Source organism: Larimichthys crocea, chromosome XXI, assembly GCF_000972845.2.
Source record: "Larimichthys crocea isolate SSNF chromosome XXI, L_crocea_2.0, whole genome shotgun sequence".
Classification (NCBI taxonomy): domain Eukaryota; kingdom Metazoa; phylum Chordata; class Actinopteri; family Sciaenidae; genus Larimichthys; species Larimichthys crocea.
Window position 1 is genome coordinate 1,798,363 of NC_040031.1, and position 18,067 is coordinate 1,816,429.

An 18,067-nucleotide genomic window follows, 5' to 3' on the forward strand; every position below is an offset into this window, starting at 1 on the left:
GTCATAAACTTGTCATTATTTTTAATCATTCAAATAGGGCTGGGTGGTTAATAACACTTCCTTCTTTACATTACATTACATTGCATTTAGCAGACGCTTTTATCCAAAGCGACTACAAGGGAGGACATAAGCTGAGAAGGTGTAAAGGAGCACAGAGTAGTTGTTAGTTTTGTTAGGCAGGGAAGCATTCTCGAAACAGAAAGGTTTTTACAAGTTTTTTAAAGGTCGAAAGGGACGATTTGGCCACTAGGTCAAACCTAGCAGCTAGCTTAGCTAACTTTTAGTACTACATGAGCATTACTGGACATTACTTACTGACTTAAACTGTCAACAATATAGTTAGCCTTATCCTAAAAGTAAAAATATTCTGCTGTCCAAATAGGTTTTTCTAAGTTGGCTTCTATAGCAATAGAGATACATTTATTATACCTCATTAATGGTACTGGCAGCATAGCTGGTTTTAACCTAAAACAACAATGTTGTTTTGGTTGCGAGGAGTGCCTAATTTTAACCTGTTGCAGTTAGCTCAGTCAGTTAGCATGAACACTGAACAAATAGCAAGTTTTTGACCAATTCATAAAGCTAATGGTTGCTGGACAGAATTGAGGAGCTGTTGTTGTCTACTTGTTTCCTATCTCAGCAAGTAATGCAGAAAAATAGCTTGACTTCAAATTATTCCAAACTGTGCAATATGCCAGATTCTATCAGCGCTGTGAGCTTCAACCCCACTAACTACAGGATTAACATGCCATCATCAGTGTCACACAAACATACAGTATGTGTGTGGGTTAATGTAAATGTTGCTGACAGCGTATGCTTCCATTTAAAACTCTGTTTTGAGGGCTGAACACATAAAAAAATGACAGTGAATATTGATCAGAGAAGCACACTTACCCGCTCTGCTGACTGTGCCGTGCCAAAGAAGATGGGGATGAAGGCAAGCCAAGATGATACAGGGTCGTGTACATAGTAAATCCAATGGGTTTGGCCTCGTTGAAGGTCTCTGGCACACTGCGTGTCTTGATGGCGTAAACAGTGCATGTGACCATCAAGAGGATGGCTGTATCCCAGTGAGCAGATGAGGGACAGGTCGGAGATGTCACACTTCAGGACACCACGAGCATTCCCAGGATCCTGTGTGCGCGCTCACCGTAGTCCACAAAAGTGTGCGCGGGTCGGCGGCGAACCACACGAGGACACCCAGTAGCTGAACTGAGATGAGCGAGAAGGTGATGACTAGCTGGGAGGCTGGTGAGATGAAGCGTGGCGCGTCACTGCTTTCTTGCCCTGCTCAAAGATGCGGTGGATACGGTTGTCTTAGTGAGCAGCGCAGCATTGCTGAAGCACATGCCGAGGCCAGGAAGATGCGTCGGAAAGAGCAGACGACAACACAGGTGCAGCAATCATGGGGGAAGGTGATGATGTAACACAGGAAGATGCCTGTCAGCAGCACGTAGCTCATCTCCCCGCTGAGGCACGAACAATTGGTGGTCATTGTGGCGGACAAGGTGGACGATGACAAAGGTAGTGGCGATGATGCCCAGAACTGAGATAAAGCAGGCAACAGTGCCCAGGTGAGTGCCACTCTAGCTGATGATTGGAAGGGGCTGGCGCCTGTGGGGTTCTGGTCAGGTCTCTTCTCATAGGGGCAGAGCTCGCAGGTGAACTCGCGGCCTGGAAGTGGTATCCTTCGCAGCGTTCGCAGTGCCAGCAGCATGAGACACCCTTCACCACCTTCTTCCTCTCACCAGTCTCGGGCAGGGCAGGCTGCACACCGAGGGCGGCAGGGAAGAGTTGCCGGTGGTCCACTGCAGGCCCTCCATCTTAGGGGGAGGGAGGAGAAACCAGGCGGGTCAACATTCATCTTCAAATTGAGACAGCTGAACAAACAGCCAGCAACATCATAATTATCATATAGGCTACTGATATCTAGTTCAACCATCACTCTAAATCAGGGTTCAAGAATTGTGGGTAACCATAGCAGCAGTACTGAAGCTTCAGGTTATGTTAATGATGTGGAAACTAAACTCTGGTTAAACTGACCACAAAACACACTCTGCAACATGGAGGAGGATTTAAACACAGCAGAATTTCAGCACAGATGCGCTGTACTCCCAGTGTCCATGTAAACACAAAAACTTACTCCCACACAGAGACAGTATGGACTCATAATGTGAAAATGTTGCAGAGTTTACAAAATTAAAGAAAGACAGTTATGCTACAGTGAGTTTTATTCTCCTCTGAGAAAAGCAATAGTGGACTCACAGAGATGCCTTGCTGGTCAAGTTGCAAATGCAAAAAAACTAAATAAGTAAATTGCATGTAAGTTAATCATTATTTTTAATAGAGAAATCAGTTTGTGGCGTTACTTAACTTTTAGCCAAAACATTCACTCCCGCTGATATATTCTGTTTGGTGCGAAGAACAAATCGCTGCTACAGGCCTTCAGATATGACTGCACCCCAATAAATTTTTTATCTCTCATGGAACAAGTACACCTTTAGTTCAGATTGTTGTCACTTGCTCTTACAAGGCCAAGAATGAACTCATCAAGTTTTATAACCAGCTTCTTTCTGTTTGCTAAGAGGATAGTTAATGAACAAAATGAAAGAGCTGGATTTCAAACATGTCGCTCAAGTCTGACCTTATAACTACTGTTGACAAAATGGACAGATTGAATTATTGGTCCTTACGTTTAGATGCAGCTGATGGGTCCAGTGTCCATGACCTTGTACTCTGCCACCGACCTGTTGTTGATCTGATACTGGAAGATGTCATAACGTCCGGGAGCGTCGCCATTCTCGTAAAAGGTGACTGGAGTCCCGGCACTTCCTGTAAAAGCACAAAGGAAAGATGAGACTCTTGTTTGCAAATATTATTAGTCTGCAAAGAGGTATGGTCGCAGTATAGACAGTAAGGGGGGTTAAATTTAAACCAATCAGGGTAACAAGAAAGGGGAAGAACTGAAATTTCACTAAGTCATTTTGCAGGGGTTGTGATATGCAAAAAAAAATAATCTTAAAGACCGTGTAAAGGCAATTCCATGTTTTCTTTCAAAACACGATAAATATGTTGGAAAATAGTTGCTGAAAACATGTGAAAAGACTTATAGAACTTATAGAAGACGATATATAACTGAAATGTGGTGTTAGAGGTTCAAACTGTTTTTCACCAGTTTTCAGTCCAGGATTTTTCGGGCAGTCCTAAAACAAGACCGAATGCGCAACAGTATAAACGCCTTCAGTTTACCTGATTTTGACCTCTAATTTCATAAAGTTGTCATTATTTTTAATCATTCAAATATGGCTGAAAAAGCATATTTATTTTTAATTTACATGATTTTTGCCATCAAGTCTTCGCCATTGCTGTCATTACACATTTGTCCACTATGTCAAAGCTAGCTAGCTCAACATTTATAGTACTAATGAGCATTACTGGACATTACTTACTGACTTAAACTTGTCAAACATATTAGTTAGCCCTTATCCTAAAAGTAAAAATATTCTGCTGTCCAAATAGGTTTTCTATAGTTGGCTTCTATAGCAGTAGAGATATCATTTATTATACCTCATTATATGGTACTGCAGCACTAGTTAGTTTTAACCTACAACAACAATGTTGTCTTTGGTTGCGAGGATGCCTAATTTTACCTGTTACAGTTAGCTTCAGTCAGTTAGCATAAACAACTGAACAAATAGCAAGTTTTTGACCAATTCATAAAGCTAATGGTTGCTGGACAGAATTGAGGAACTGTTGTTGTCTACTTGTTTCCTATCTCAGGAAGTACAGTCGTCCCTCGCTATAACTCGGTTCACTTTTCGCGGACTCGCTGTTTTGCAGATTTTTTTAGTGTAATTTTGCATGCTTTTTTTTACAGCGTACTGTAACAGTATGAACGCGCATTGTGATCTGCGTCCTGATTGGCTAAGTGAGAACCGCACATGTGTTCTGCGTCCTGATTGGCTAAGGGAGTACTGTACAAAATACGTGTAAAAAGGTCTATAAAAGTGTGTGGTTAGGGGTTTTATGGCCTTAAAACGTATAATAATCGTAAAACTTACTTTGCGTGTGGAATCCGTGTTTCTTGAGTGCAGCAGATTTTATATGAAGAACTTAACCTGACTGAGAACTCTGAGCAGCTGAGTGGGGGTTACAGCGACTGAAAAGGCAAACTGAGAGTTGATGAACAGCACGTGATCCCTCACTAAATGAACAGGCTGACTCTGAACCCTGCGTATTTACAGTACCCTCAACACAGTCAATTTCCTGTCTATTGACATTTAGCTTGAAGAGCAACTCCAACATCACTTGTCAACATAACAGTCTTTTCTTAACTTTGATTTCTGCTTTAAAACAAACTGAACTAAAGTCTCCAGCTGTTTGATTATTTGGTTCTTTATTTATATGATATAAACATGTATGTAAGATCCCACCCTGCTCTCCTAAAGTAGAGTACAATCATTTTTGTTTTATCTCATTAAGAGAATCCCAAACCAGGGGTCACCAACCTTTTTGAAACCGAGAGCTACTTCCTGGGTACTGATTAATGCGAAGGGCTGCCAGTTTATACGCACTTCTGAAATAGCTAATTTGCTCAATTACCTTTAACAAATGTCATTATAATAATTAATTATATTAATCTCTGCAAAGACATCAGGTTAATGATTCTCACAATGAATATTAACGATGATTTAACAAGATAGGAAACAGATAAATATCAATTGCAACACTTTATTCTATATTTTTCTTAAATGTTCAAAAACATTTTAAATGATCACTTCTACAACAGTCCTAGGAACACAATGTCCCATTTTCACTAGCCACAACATTTTTGAACAAATCATGAATTACTTTCACACCACGTTTGTACAAAAATAAATCATGTAAAATACAAAATAAACTTTCAGATTTTGAAATAAATCTTATTAATTTTGAACTTGACACTAAATCTGCTGATTTTTTTTTACATTGTTCACATTTTAACATAAACGATTGTTACATTTTACAAACACATTTAACAAATCATGAACTGGACACCAAATTTTGGTATCCGTTTCTTTGTCAGTTAGTGGGAAGCCTGGCTTTTAATGCTGTTTACCAGTATGTTGTACTCTGGTGTGAACTTGACAGGTGCAACTCTGAGTGAGTCTTGCAGATGTGCATCAGTGAGTGCCGCTTTGCCGCGCCCCGAAAATAAGACAAACACATGCTCCTTTCACAGTGGTCAAAAACCTTTACCTCCCATTCGGCGTGAAAATGATATATATTTTTCTTTTTTCTGCCATATTTTTATGGGTCAGTCATCTCCTCATTTTCGCTGCGCCGCCTGCTGACCTTTGAAACTATACTAGGTTTAGTTTCATTTATATTAAACATTTTTTTAAGTTTTTAAAAAATATATTGTCATTTCCAGTTTACAGGTAAGTGTGATTTAAACAAGAAAGCAATCAAAATAAATTAGATGCAGCTCACTGGTAAGTGGCGCTATTTGAGCTATTTTTAGAACAGGCCGGCGGGGACTCATGTGAACTTACGGGTGACCGGTGCCCACAGGCACCGTGTTGGTGACCCCTGTACCTAAACTTGTTTGTTTTGGATATAGAAACAGGCTCATTGTCTGGGTGGACTGAAGAACACTGAGAAAGGTGTGTCAATGTCAATATGGGAAAAATATTAAGTCTGGCCACAAAGTGAAAGAAATGAAGTGATAAAAACATTGTGAACTTATTGTTTCTAAAGCACAAATAGAGGACTTGTCATAAACGTTTTACTTCAAGTGCTTCATTCAACACTTCAACACTTGAACTGACTTTGAGCTCATATTACACCAACTCCTTCAAAGATTGAATTTCAATTCTTCTTCTCAACTTTAGCACTTTAACCAGTATTTTAATCCATTTCAACTTATTTCGGTATTTCTGTTTCAACTGACAATTCCACTCCTTTCAGGGCTTGAGTTTCAACTGAATCTTCATCCTTTGACATTTCGACTCTTTGACTTGACTTTCAGGGACTGCAACTTTTTTTTTTTTTTTAGTGTAGAATCTTTTGCTTTTTCAGTTAGCCGTTTCAGCTGATAATTTACTCCTTAATTTAAGTTGTATTTTAACTGCTTAACGTTTGACTGAATCTTCAGTGCTTCATTTCAACTTCACTCAATGCATTGCACTTAAAAACTTCCCCAATGGTTATTTTTACTTAACTGACATTTCTCCTCCTTTCAGTGCTTACATTTCAGCGTGCTTTTACTGTAAAATGTATGGTCCTTCTTGTGGTGGTTTTAACTCCCATTTCACTCTCCTTGTAGAATTTTCCTTTCACCTAACAACTTAGCAACAGAAGAGTTCTCGATTTACCGGGTCTGATATTTGAAATCCTTCACCCTATCACATGTTCACAGCCGGTGGGAAGGGTCCGTTTGAGCTGCAGCAGCAGTTTAATAAAGAGTTGAATAGCAAAAACAGTGTTTAGTGAATAATGAACAAGAAGGCCTGAGGGGTTTGTTGTGTTTCTCTCCATTATTCCAACAAACAGAATGAACTCTCCAAGGCCTAAAACCTAAAAACCAACATGATTACATAAAAATAAATGTCATTCTTCTCCATTTAATGAGCTTGGAAACTTTCCTCTTCTTTTGGCTGCAGGTATTTAGTAAAAACTTGAGATTTATTGCAGAAGTGGCTTCTGTCTGCAGACTTCTGTTCTCTGTAGCTTCAGGGGGAAAGCTGCCGGCTGCTTGATGTGACACCCTCAGTCTCTTTGGGGACAGTGATGTAACTTCATCTGAGCATGTCTGAACGTTCAGTCTAAATCTGCTGCATCAGGCATTTCTCTGGTTAAAAATAACCCACGGTAAAACTGAAACTGCTTTGGGCCATTTCTAGTCCCTATCAGATCAAAATAAAACCCAGACATGTCAGTTACTCACTTGTTCTTAAAGGACCAGTGTTTGGGACTGAGTGGCATGAGCGTGTAGTTGCAGATTGCAACCGTCCTTCACTCACCCTCCCATCAAAGTGTTTCCAAGGAGAAACTACAGTGGGCATGAAAAACACAAAAGACCCTATCTAGGATCAGTGTTTTGTTGTCTGATCTGGGCAACTGTAGATACATGGCAGTTCATCATTGGCAAACTCTGTGATGAAGGATCCATGGTGTCTGTAAGGGCCATTCTAAGGTCCTACACACTGGACCTTTAAGACAGCGTCCTAGTTTTTGAGGCCTCAATGCTTACCTCCTTCCTCTCCCTGGCTGCAATCTTTATCAGCAAATAGAACAACTCATGAAGGACTTCAGTTACATGTTAACACAGGCCGGTCCTAGCTAGGCAATGTGGGCGGCCGCCAGGGCGCATTTCCGTGGGGGCGCACGAACGCCCGAAAAAGCAAAAAACTCGGTAATTTTCAATACCGTCATTAAGTTAGGGGAGCGGGGCCCGGGAGCGGGGTGTTGCAAGGCAGACGGGGCGTCGGACAGACCGATGGGGGGCATGCACCCGAGGCGCACGGCGCTCCAGGGGCGCACGAGAAAATGTCGCCTCGGGGTGGGGGGGTGGGGGGGGTTTCGCCAGGGTGCAAATGTGGCCAGGACCGGCGCTGTGTTAACAGGTAGTTGTATATGAGGAGGAACCTGACTGACCTAAACAGACAGCATTTTGATAACGTAATATGTGAAACATTCAGATTTATTAGTGGAAGCAATGTGAGGATATATAAGGTTACAGGTTAAGAAGAAGTGATCATTTCTTTTGGTGCTTAACTGTCAATCAGACATGTACAGAGAAAAGCCAAAGAAGCATTTATGCCTTTATGACATAGAGAAGACAGAAAACATGGAAGAAAGATGGGCAACGCTGTGGAACAAAGTTCCCTGACCAGACATGAGTGACGCCACAGTTCATAGTTGGTGACTTTAACCCCATGGCCAAAGAGGGTAACTTACATGATCTACAGGGTACGACTTTTGTAAAGTGGATAGACCTTGTAGTCTGACTTGCCCACAGTTCTTGAGATCACCATGTTATCACCGGTCATGCAGTGTCCCTGGGTTAAATCTAAAGCAACTCTTTAAATCCTTAGTAACTGAACAGTAGCACAGAAAAAGACTGAATAAACTAATTTAGAGGAAATCTCAGCGAATCACTCCACCTGTCCTCTAGATCTCCCCACAGACGTGATAATGAGCAAAATCCTCCATCTGGCAGCTGCTCATAGCAAACCAACCCAAAAACTGTTGTCTGAGTGCTAAATTTAATTCTGCTCTAATGAGTTTTGTGTTGAGAGGCTGCAGAGCAGACTGGACTGTGCTTGTGGTGATCAGAAACTGATCAATCATCGACAACTCAGTCAGAACATAGTATAAACTATGGACAGTCACACACAATCTTCTCTGAAAACAACTAAAGCTCTGTATTTAACATGCGCAAATGCAGAAAATGAGACAAGGTATTATAGTTTAAAGTGAAGACTTGTAAAGACACAAGCATCCAGCCTTCAGTTTAGAGGCTTTTATAGACTATTATTTTATAGACTTATTAGGCTTGTATTTCTCTTTGATATGCTCAGTGTACAAGCGTTTGGAGGTCATGTCTTTTTTTATTGACTTCTCAATAAAACAAATATATCAAATAAAAAAAGGGTAAGGTTTGGATTAGACAGTGTGTTTGTCTGCTGCAGTCATGACATATAAGGAGAAGCAGGTATATATCGTTGGACGTAGGGCTCTGTTCTACCCAATTAACATGCTCAGTGTTGAATAAGCCAAAAAAACCACTTCCTGCGGTAAAGAAATTACCCAGATGGAAAGGCAGGACACAAATCTGGTTGACAGCTAACTTAGTTAGTTACTTGGTTAACTAGTTAGTTACTTGAATAACTATTTAACTGTACAGCTGGCTCTGGATTTGTAAATGTTATTGTACTGAAATTTCACTAAGTCATTTGCAGGGTTGTGATACGCAAAAAAAAAAAATCTTAAAGACCTGTAAAGGCAATTCCATGTTATCTTTCAAAACACGATAAATATGTTGGAAAAAGTTTCTGAAAACATGTGAAAAGACATTTAGAACTATAACGAAATGTGGAGTTAGAGGTTCAAACTGTTTTTCCCCAGTTTTCAGTCCAGGATTTTTCGGGCATCCTAAAACAAGACCGAATGCGCAACAGATAAAACGCCTTCAGTTTACCTGATTTTGACTCCTAATCATAAACTTGTCATTATTTTAATCATTCAAATATGGCTGGGTGGTAATAACACTTCTTCTTTACATTACATTACATTGCATTATGCAGACGCTTTTTATCCAAAGCGACTACAGAGGAGGACATAAGCTGAGAAAGTGTAAAGGACACAGATTAGTTGTTAGTTTTGTTAGCAGGAAGCATTCTCGAAACAGAAAGGTTTTTACAAGTTTTTTAAAGGTCGAAAGGGACGATTTGGCCACTATGTCAAAGCTAGCTAGCTAGCTTACCATTTATAGTACTAATGAGCATTACTGGACATTACTTACTGACTTAAACTTGTCAAACATATTAGTTAGCCCTTATCCTAAAAGTAAAAATTTTCTGCTGTCCAAATAGGTTTTCTATAGTTGGCTTCTATAGCAATAGTGATATCATTTATTATACCTCATTATATGGTACCGCAGCACTAGCTTGTTTTAACCTACAACAACAATGTTGTCTTTGGTTGCGAGGATGCCTAATTTTACCTGTTACAGTTAGCTTCAGTCAGTTAGCATAAACAACTGAACAAATAGCAAGTTTTTGACCAATTCATAAAGCTAATGGTTGCTGGACAGAATTGAGGAGCTGTTGTTGTCTACTTGTTTCCTATCTCAGGAAGTAATGCAGAAAAATAGCTTGACTTCAAATTATTCCAAACTGTGCAATATGCCAGATTCTATCAGCGCTGTGAGCTTCAACCTCACTAACTACAGGATTTTAACATGCCATCATCAGTGTCACACAAACATACAGTATGTGTGTGGGTTAATGTAAATGTTGCTGACAGCGTATGCTTCCATTTATAAACTCTGTTTTGAGGGCTGAACATTACATAAAACATGACAGTGAATTATTGATCAGAGAAGCACACTTACCCGCTCTGCTGACTGTGCCGTGCCAAAGAAGATGGGGATGAAGGCGAGCCAGATGATACAGGTCGTGTACATAGTAAATCCAATGGGTTTGGCCTCGTTGAAGGTCTCTGGCACACTGCGTGTCTTGATGGCGTAAACAGTGCATGTGACCATCAAGAGGATGCTGTATCCCAGTGAGCAGATGAGGGACAGGTCGGAGATGTCACACTTCAGGACACCACGAGCATTCCCAGGATCCTGTGTGCGCTGCTCACCGTAGTCCACAAAAGTGTGCGGCGGGTCGGCGGCGAACCACACGAGGACACCCAGTAGCTGAACTGAGATGAGCGAGAAGGTGATGACTAGCTGGGAGGCTGGTGAGATGAAGCGTGGCGCTGTCACTGCTTTCTTGCCCTGCTCAAAGATGCGGTGGATACGGTTGGTCTTAGTGAGCAGCGCAGCATTGCTGAAGCACATGCCGAGGCCTAGGAAGATGCGGCGGAAAGAGCAGACGACAACATCAGGTGCAGCAATCATGGGGAAGGTGATGATGTAACACAGGAAGATGCCTGTCAGCAGCACGTAGCTCATCTCCCGCCCTGAGGCACGAACAATTGGTGTGTCATTGTGGCGGACAAAGGTGACGATGACAAAGGTAGTGGCGATGATGCCCAGAACTGAGATAAAGACAGGCAACAGTGCCCAGGGTGAGTGCCACTCTAGCTTGATGATTGGAATGGCCTGGCAGCCTGTGCGGTTCTGGTCAGGTCTCTTCTCATAGGGGCAGAGCTCGCAGGTGAACTCGCTGGCCTGGAAGTGGTATCCTTCACAGCGTTCGCAGTGCCAGCAGCATGAGACACCCTTCACCACCTTCTTCCTCTCACCAGTCTGGCAGGGCAGGCTGCACACCGAGGGCGGCAGGGAAGAGTTGCCGGTGGTCCACTGCAAGACCTCCATCTTAGGGGGAGGGAGGAGAAACCAGGCTGGTCAACATTCATCTTCAAATTGAGACAGCTGAACAAATAGCTCAGCAACATCATAATTATCATATAGGCTACTGATATCTTAGTTCAACCATCACTCTAAATCAGGGTTCAAGTAATTGTGGGTAACCATAGCAGCAGTACTGAAGCTTCAGGTTATGTTAACTGACTGGTGAAACTAAACTCTGGGTTAAACTGACCACAAACACACTCTGCAACATGGAGGAGGATTTAAACACAGCAGAATTTCAGCAGATGCGCTGTACTCCCAGGTGTCCATGTAAACACAATAACTTACTCCCACACAGAGACAGTATGGACTCATAATGTGAAAATGTTGCAGGAGTTTACAAAATTAAAGAAAGACAGTTATGCTACAGTGAGTTTTATTCTCACTCTTGAGAAAAGCAATAGTGGACTCACAGAGATGCCCTTGCTGGTCAAGTTGCAAATGCAAAAAAACTAAATGAGTGAATTGCATTGTAAGTTAATCATTATTTTAATTAGAGAAATCAGTTGTGGCATTACTATACTTTTAGCAAAAACATTCGCTCCCGCTGATATATTTCTGTTTGGTGCAGAACAAATCGCTGCTACAGGGCTTCAGATATGACTGCACCCCAATAAATTATTTTTATCTCTCATGGAACAAGTACACCTTTAGTTCAGATTGTTGTCACTGCTCTTACCAAGGCCAAGAATGAACTCATCAAGTTTTATAACCAGCTTCTTTCTGTTTGCTAAGAGGTGAGTTAATGAACAAAATGAATGAGCTGGATTTCAAACATGTCGCTCAAGTCTGACTTATAACCATGTTGGCTAAAAATCAATCTCCTTACTACTATTTACAAAATGAGACAGATTGAAATTATTGGTCCTTACGTTTAGATGCAGCTGATTGGTCCAGTGTCCAATGACCTTGTACTCTGCCACCGACCTGTTGTTGATCTGATACTGGAAGATGTCATAACGTCCGGGAGCGTCGCCATTCTCGTTAAAGGTGACTGGAGTCCCGGCACTTCCTGTAAAAGCACAAAGGAAAGATGAGACTCAGATCTTGTTTGCAGATATTTATTAGTCTCAGTTGGCTAGGACAGTAATTTTACATTATCAGACCTGCCTATGGCTGAGGTGCAATACTGTCAGAAGGGATAGCAATATTATGTTATAGTCAAGCTTGTGTTTTTAAGTTAGTGAGCAGTAGGTCATGTCTTCTACTCTTGTATTCATCCGAACTGAAAAAGAAGATTTGTGATGTTTGTTAAAAAATGTCAGAAGCAGGACATTTGACGAAGTTTGTGGTTCATTGCCTCACTCCATGACACTTTGCATGTGGATGTCACAACATCAATTGTCAGGCATTGGGACTGAGAACGGCCCTGCAGTCAATTGTTGTTGACCCATTCAGGGCTTAGGAGACAGAAGGTCAAAGATCAATGGTTCAATCCCCGGCCCCTACAGTCTGCATGATGACTATGTCTATGTCACATCACTAGACCTCCTACTTTACTCCTGATGTGTGAGACAGTATTATGATGCCTTCTAGAGGTTTGAAAGTAAGCAAATGTAATTTTTGGGTATTTGCTAAAGTGCTGAGGACTGTCTCAATATTGCAATGGTTATAATTTATCGTTACCTTGCTGGTCAGTTAGACTCACAAGACAACTAAATCACTAAGAATCCGTCTTGGCAGTTGCTTGTGTCCATGTCATTGTGGTTCAGACCAATCAGCATCTTATGAACTACTCACAGCTACTTACGGCATTAACCAAGGGCATGGTTTAACACTAGGTGTGTGTTGACAATGGTGGCTGCTAAAGAGGTTAGCTTAGATGCTGCATCAGTTCTAACTTTCTCAAGCAGCAACCTCCGTGGCTTTGAAGTGAAGCCAGGGCGGAACGCATGGCAACAACTGCAGTTCCCCGAACAACCACAAGAGGTTGGCTACAGAAGGAGTCAATCTCATATAAAAACTTCATAGTAGAAATGAACATGTTTACTGCCTAGTACAAAAAAATGTTGTTGTTTTTTTGTTTTGTTTTTCAAACTCATAGTTCAACTTAACATTATGCATAGTTAACAGTGTGACTGCTTTGGTGGACAGGTGGGTGCCCTTACAGGTATTTTGTTTGAGTACCCAGACATCTTCCAGCCTGCTAAGACTGCTAAGATGGTGGCTAAGATGGAGGCTCTTCTTCACTGAAAGAAGACTAAAGGCTTTTCTTGATAAACTTAGTTTTAACTTCTCCTGACAGACTTCGTTCAGAGTTTGACTACATTATACTGTATATATATACAGTAAGTTGCTTTTCTTTGTTGGTAGTCTAGCCTTGCCATGACTATACAGACTTTAATTAAGTGAAATGATAAAGTCTATGTGATGCAGCCATCGTGTGTGGTACTTTATCAAACTACATTTCATTTTTGTTTTTAAAGCAGTAATGCAGCTTTCATTTCATCTTGTTTCTTATGAATTTCCTAATGAGTCATTATCACAGTTTTCCCACCGCCTCGACACCAAAACAACCACACAAATGTCTTGTTGCCATCCATCCTGCCAAGTTTAAATCATGCTGTCTAACACTGTTCACACATAGCCAGCAGTTCAGTAATAATAAAAACATCTGAAAGCAAGATGAATTTTCATCACAATGGGGACTTGTTTTTGTTTCAGTCATTATTTCTCCTGAACAGCAAACGTAAAAACTGCCAAATAATTTAGCAAAGTGTAAAATATTAATAAAATGAAAATAATAACAAAATAATAAAAATATGAAGGTTTTTAATGTCTACTGCAAAGTGACATATGCTCTTTAGTGATTAATCATGCTTTTGTTTTTAATTCATAAATTTAGAATCGAGTGATAATAAACTCCTTTTTCAAGAGCATTTTCATTCTTTGCAGATTTCCATTAATAAACACATGGATTTATTGTTAATTGCTGATATGATTATTTTTTTTAATTGTGGGGAAAAATGTGAATGAGCTGCTGAACATCCCTCAAAGAAATATATGGATGTTTAGTTAATCCTCCCGAACACAGTGCTTTGTTTTCAGATTCAGTCTGGGTCTTTTTCTCTTTCAAATGCCGTGTTCACTGTATTGTGTTGTTCTTGTACAGTAGAGCTGTATTTCTCGCTACAGGGCAAATTTAACATCGGAGACAGAGTCTCGAACATGAAGCAGATTAGTTTGGAGCTGCTGAAGCCGAGAGAAATAGCAGCAGATTGGAGTTAAAGAGCAGAACAACAACAGCAACAAAATAGGAAACAGATTCATAATTAAGTGAGTGGGTGCTAGCTTGATTCTATCCTGCCCCGATTTCCTTCTTCGACATGAATAAAAGCATCATAAATCACATCAGCGTGACGATGAATCACCAAAGCTCGCCTCAGGATGTAGAAACCCCTCCCAACCACCACATCCTCATCCTCTCCACCCTCCACTTCACTTCATTGCACATCAGAGAATCTTTGTTGATACAGAATTAACATCCTCGCATTATTTCCAAACATGGTAATCATGCTTCATCATTTAACACAATTTGACGACACACAAACAAACATGCTGCTCAGTAGAACAAAACACAGATGTTACAGTCACGTCCAGGATAAAGAGCTCTTCAAGTCTCTTAAAAGGACCATACTCATGGTTTTAGCTCATTTACTTTAAGCAAAACTTACTTTACATACAGTAACTGCTAACTAAGGTCATGATATGCTGAGGATTTCTGTCTATCTAGATCAGGGGTGAAACAAAGATACTTCATGAGGTGAAAGAGTGCACATCGGTATCTCAAAACAACAGTACGATAGACTGAAGTTGTCCAAATGCCCTGTAAATTAGTTTAGAACTCATCTTTTTAATCCTTGTTATTGTGTTATGTCTTGTCTCCTTGTTTGGGTGGTGAAATGGGGATTTCTTTTTTGGATGGGGATTAGAACTTGGCTGAAAATCATCTGAAAATTGTCTGTACATTCATGGGTACATGGATGAGACCCAACCCAAAACACACACACAAGATCCAAATTTAATCAAAAGATTGTCATGTCTTCTCTCTGTTAGGGTCTGCACAGATCAGTCACATTTTGGATCTGGTTTAATTGTCTGAGGTTTATTTAGATCCGGTGTTACTGTTCCCAGGTACCTTTTAGATAAGACCCTTCTTTCTTTTTTCTTTTTAAATACACCTATAGACCTGGTTTTGGGTTTCCATCCCTTCTGAAGATTTCTGTTACTCGACCAAATAGACCTAAAAAAGCCAACGGGTCCGAGATCAAATTCCAAACCAAGGTTTGTATTTTTGATACACTGTACAGTATACATTTGATTCAGTGAATTTCAAAATTAGCAAGCACAAATTACTCTACATTATATACTTACATCCTGTCATCATCACCTACATAAGCTGCATCTCCCCATACTTGCCCCATGTTCAGCACTGCAAACTCAAAAATGTCTCCTTCTTTTCCCGTGTGTTACCCTGGTTCATTTCATTTTGTTGTCTTGTTTTTCTTTTTCCGGGTTCAGTTTCCTGTAACTGACCCTAAAGTCCAAATAATTCAAACTCACAACAACCCAATGCTTCAATTTGCTCTAGACTGAGACACCTCTTTTTGTTGGACTAAGGTTATCCCCAGAGCACTGACCCCGAATCAGGGACTTTTGGGAGTTAGAACTACATTTTAGAGACTAAATTGGGACCTTAGTTCCTTCGGTGGGCACACAGTTCCTTTTTAGAACCAACAAGAATGACATTTTGTGTCAGCCTCTCTTACGTTATATATCCACACTTGTTTCCACTGAGACCATCCCTTCAGATTTAAACCATAAATACTCATTCAAGGTGTTTTGCTGGCTGTGAACTTTATTTCCAGGCTGTTGGTACTTTGCTGCCATCAGTGCTGTAATTTATCATCAAATCAGAGCAGAAAGAGACCTAATGGTCCATTAATCTAGCCGTTCGATCTGAATGGCTCAGACAGCAGCAGTTCATCTTCACCACGCTGACAGGAAGCATGTGTCACACTGAAATACAGTGGAGCCAGGATTCAGAGGCTTATTGAACCGGTCTCTTGTTTCTATTGTTTCCGGGGACCTTGGCGGACAGCGTGGTCGGTCAGGGCTGCAGAATGGCAGCTCGTCTATTTATCTATGTCATAAAAGCCTGTGATCATACACACTCACTCTGAATGCAGCTTTTACATTCATTCAGGTGCATTCACTCCTTTAGCTGCTTAGTCGTTCTGTCAGTTTTGACCTCACTGACCTGTTGACAGGTCCAAACTGTGATTATGGTAGATGATACTGGGTGATTGCTGAAACTGCATTTCAGCTTTTCAGGAATAGTGATAGTTTAGAAGATTAAAAACATTTTAACAAAACAAAATTACACAAAGCTTTACTCAAAAGTACATGCAGTCACACTGGCATTAGATTAGGCATTACATTTTCATATTAGTTATTTCAACCTTTGGTCTGTTTTCTGGCAATTTTCTCTCCATCGAACTGTCTCCAGAGAAAATGAATCTTGAAATCCCAGCTGGGTATTTTACTGAGCTCCTGTCATTAACCTCTATTTCTGCTGATTTTGGCAGGTAAAGTGATGTTAAAAATAATGACGTTATCTAGGCAGAAGAGCAGCTTCGGGACCACTGCTGGTTAACAGGTATTCATGAGTCACGATGAAATCATTATAGAAATCACACTTCCACACTGGGCTGTATTACAGAGAACAAGAGGGGACTGATCCAAGGTTTAACCAGCTGAGAATAACCGGGTCTGTCTCACATTCTGTACCAGAGTTTAGCTGCGATTTGCAGTTTTGCGGTTTGCCAACTGAAAAGAGGACAAAGAAGGGAGAGATTTAGAGATTAACAGGGAATTTCGCCATTTGCTTTCTCAGGTCTTTCAATGTGGACAGAGAAAAGGAGGTGGAAACACTGTGGACACAATGCAAGCATCTCTTTTATTCAAGCTGCCATCAATTCATCCACATGCACCAAAATGTACGTTATTATGTAGGTGGCTGTGCAGTACATTATTGCAGATAGAAGATCCATGCTATAAACTCTAAATCATTTTAGAAGTCAAGCTATTGAACAAAAGCAGTTCAAGAATCAGGATCAGTAATTGGTAGGATGGTAATTACATTCACATTTCTGTCTGGCTGATGATTGGTTGACTGAAATGCTGCAAAACAGTTCCAACATGTAGCTCCTACGAGAAAAACAGACTGTGTTTTTTACATTCCTGTTACTGACTAAACAAACATGACGACATGAGATCCATCTGAACATCTCACTCGGAAAAGAAAGACAATATGGTCTTTCCTCCAATGCTGCACTGCTCCTTTAATGTTGGCATTCCCACAGTAGCAAACAGCTTAAGCCTCTCATCCTGCTCCATGCTTTGTTCAGCAGTTTATAAAAAGCTGCATATTTGAAGTGAAGTCACAGCAGGAGAAGAGCTCTTCACATATTCATTACTCCACGCACCTACAGGATCTGCTTCTCCCCCCTCCTCCCTTTCCTCCCCCTCCTCCCTCCATCGCTGATCTGACTGTAAAGGGTTCCTATTCCTGCAGCTGCAGGGCCAGTACTGCTGCATCCCTCTTTTAAAAAAAATACCCCCAAAAAACAGCAATAACAAGCTTTTACTGCCTCTTAGTAAGCATCTGCTGTCCAAATGAATCAGGGGGGAATCTCCCTGACGCCCCCCCCCATTGCGCTCCCTCGCCCTGCTGATCGTGTTCAAACAGGACTTGAGGTGGCTTTAGCAGAGCGAACTCTAACATTAGCACAAGTGTCTCGATTAGCCTCCCGATGCTCCTCTAAAAATAAGCACACGGGCGAGGAGCACACGGGTGAGCTAGCGATTACCCCCCCGGCAGCCGTCGCCACAGAGCCATGCTTCTTCCTGGATTTGCTGCATTTCATACATGGAATTATGGGTAACCCTGCTGCCCCGTGCTCAGAGAAGTGAAGCATAAAAACAGAAGCAGCC

The 18,067-nt window shown here is 41.0% G+C and overlaps 1 protein-coding gene across 2 annotated transcripts in view; it reads right to left on the reverse strand.

The window, feature by feature from the left end:
* grm8b (glutamate receptor, metabotropic 8b) overlaps positions 1-18,067 on the reverse strand; it is a 125,072-nt gene that overhangs the window by 21,034 nt on the left and 85,971 nt on the right. For both annotated transcript variants that reach the window (XM_027273216.1, XM_027273215.1), the window contains exons 7-8: positions 11,944-12,083; positions 10,100-11,035 (exon numbers count right to left, since the gene is read on the reverse strand). In XM_027273216.1, coding sequence (XP_027129017.1) covers positions 10,100-11,035; positions 11,944-12,083 — 1,076 coding nt within the window. The remainder of the gene's footprint in view (positions 1-10,099; positions 11,036-11,943; positions 12,084-18,067) is intronic.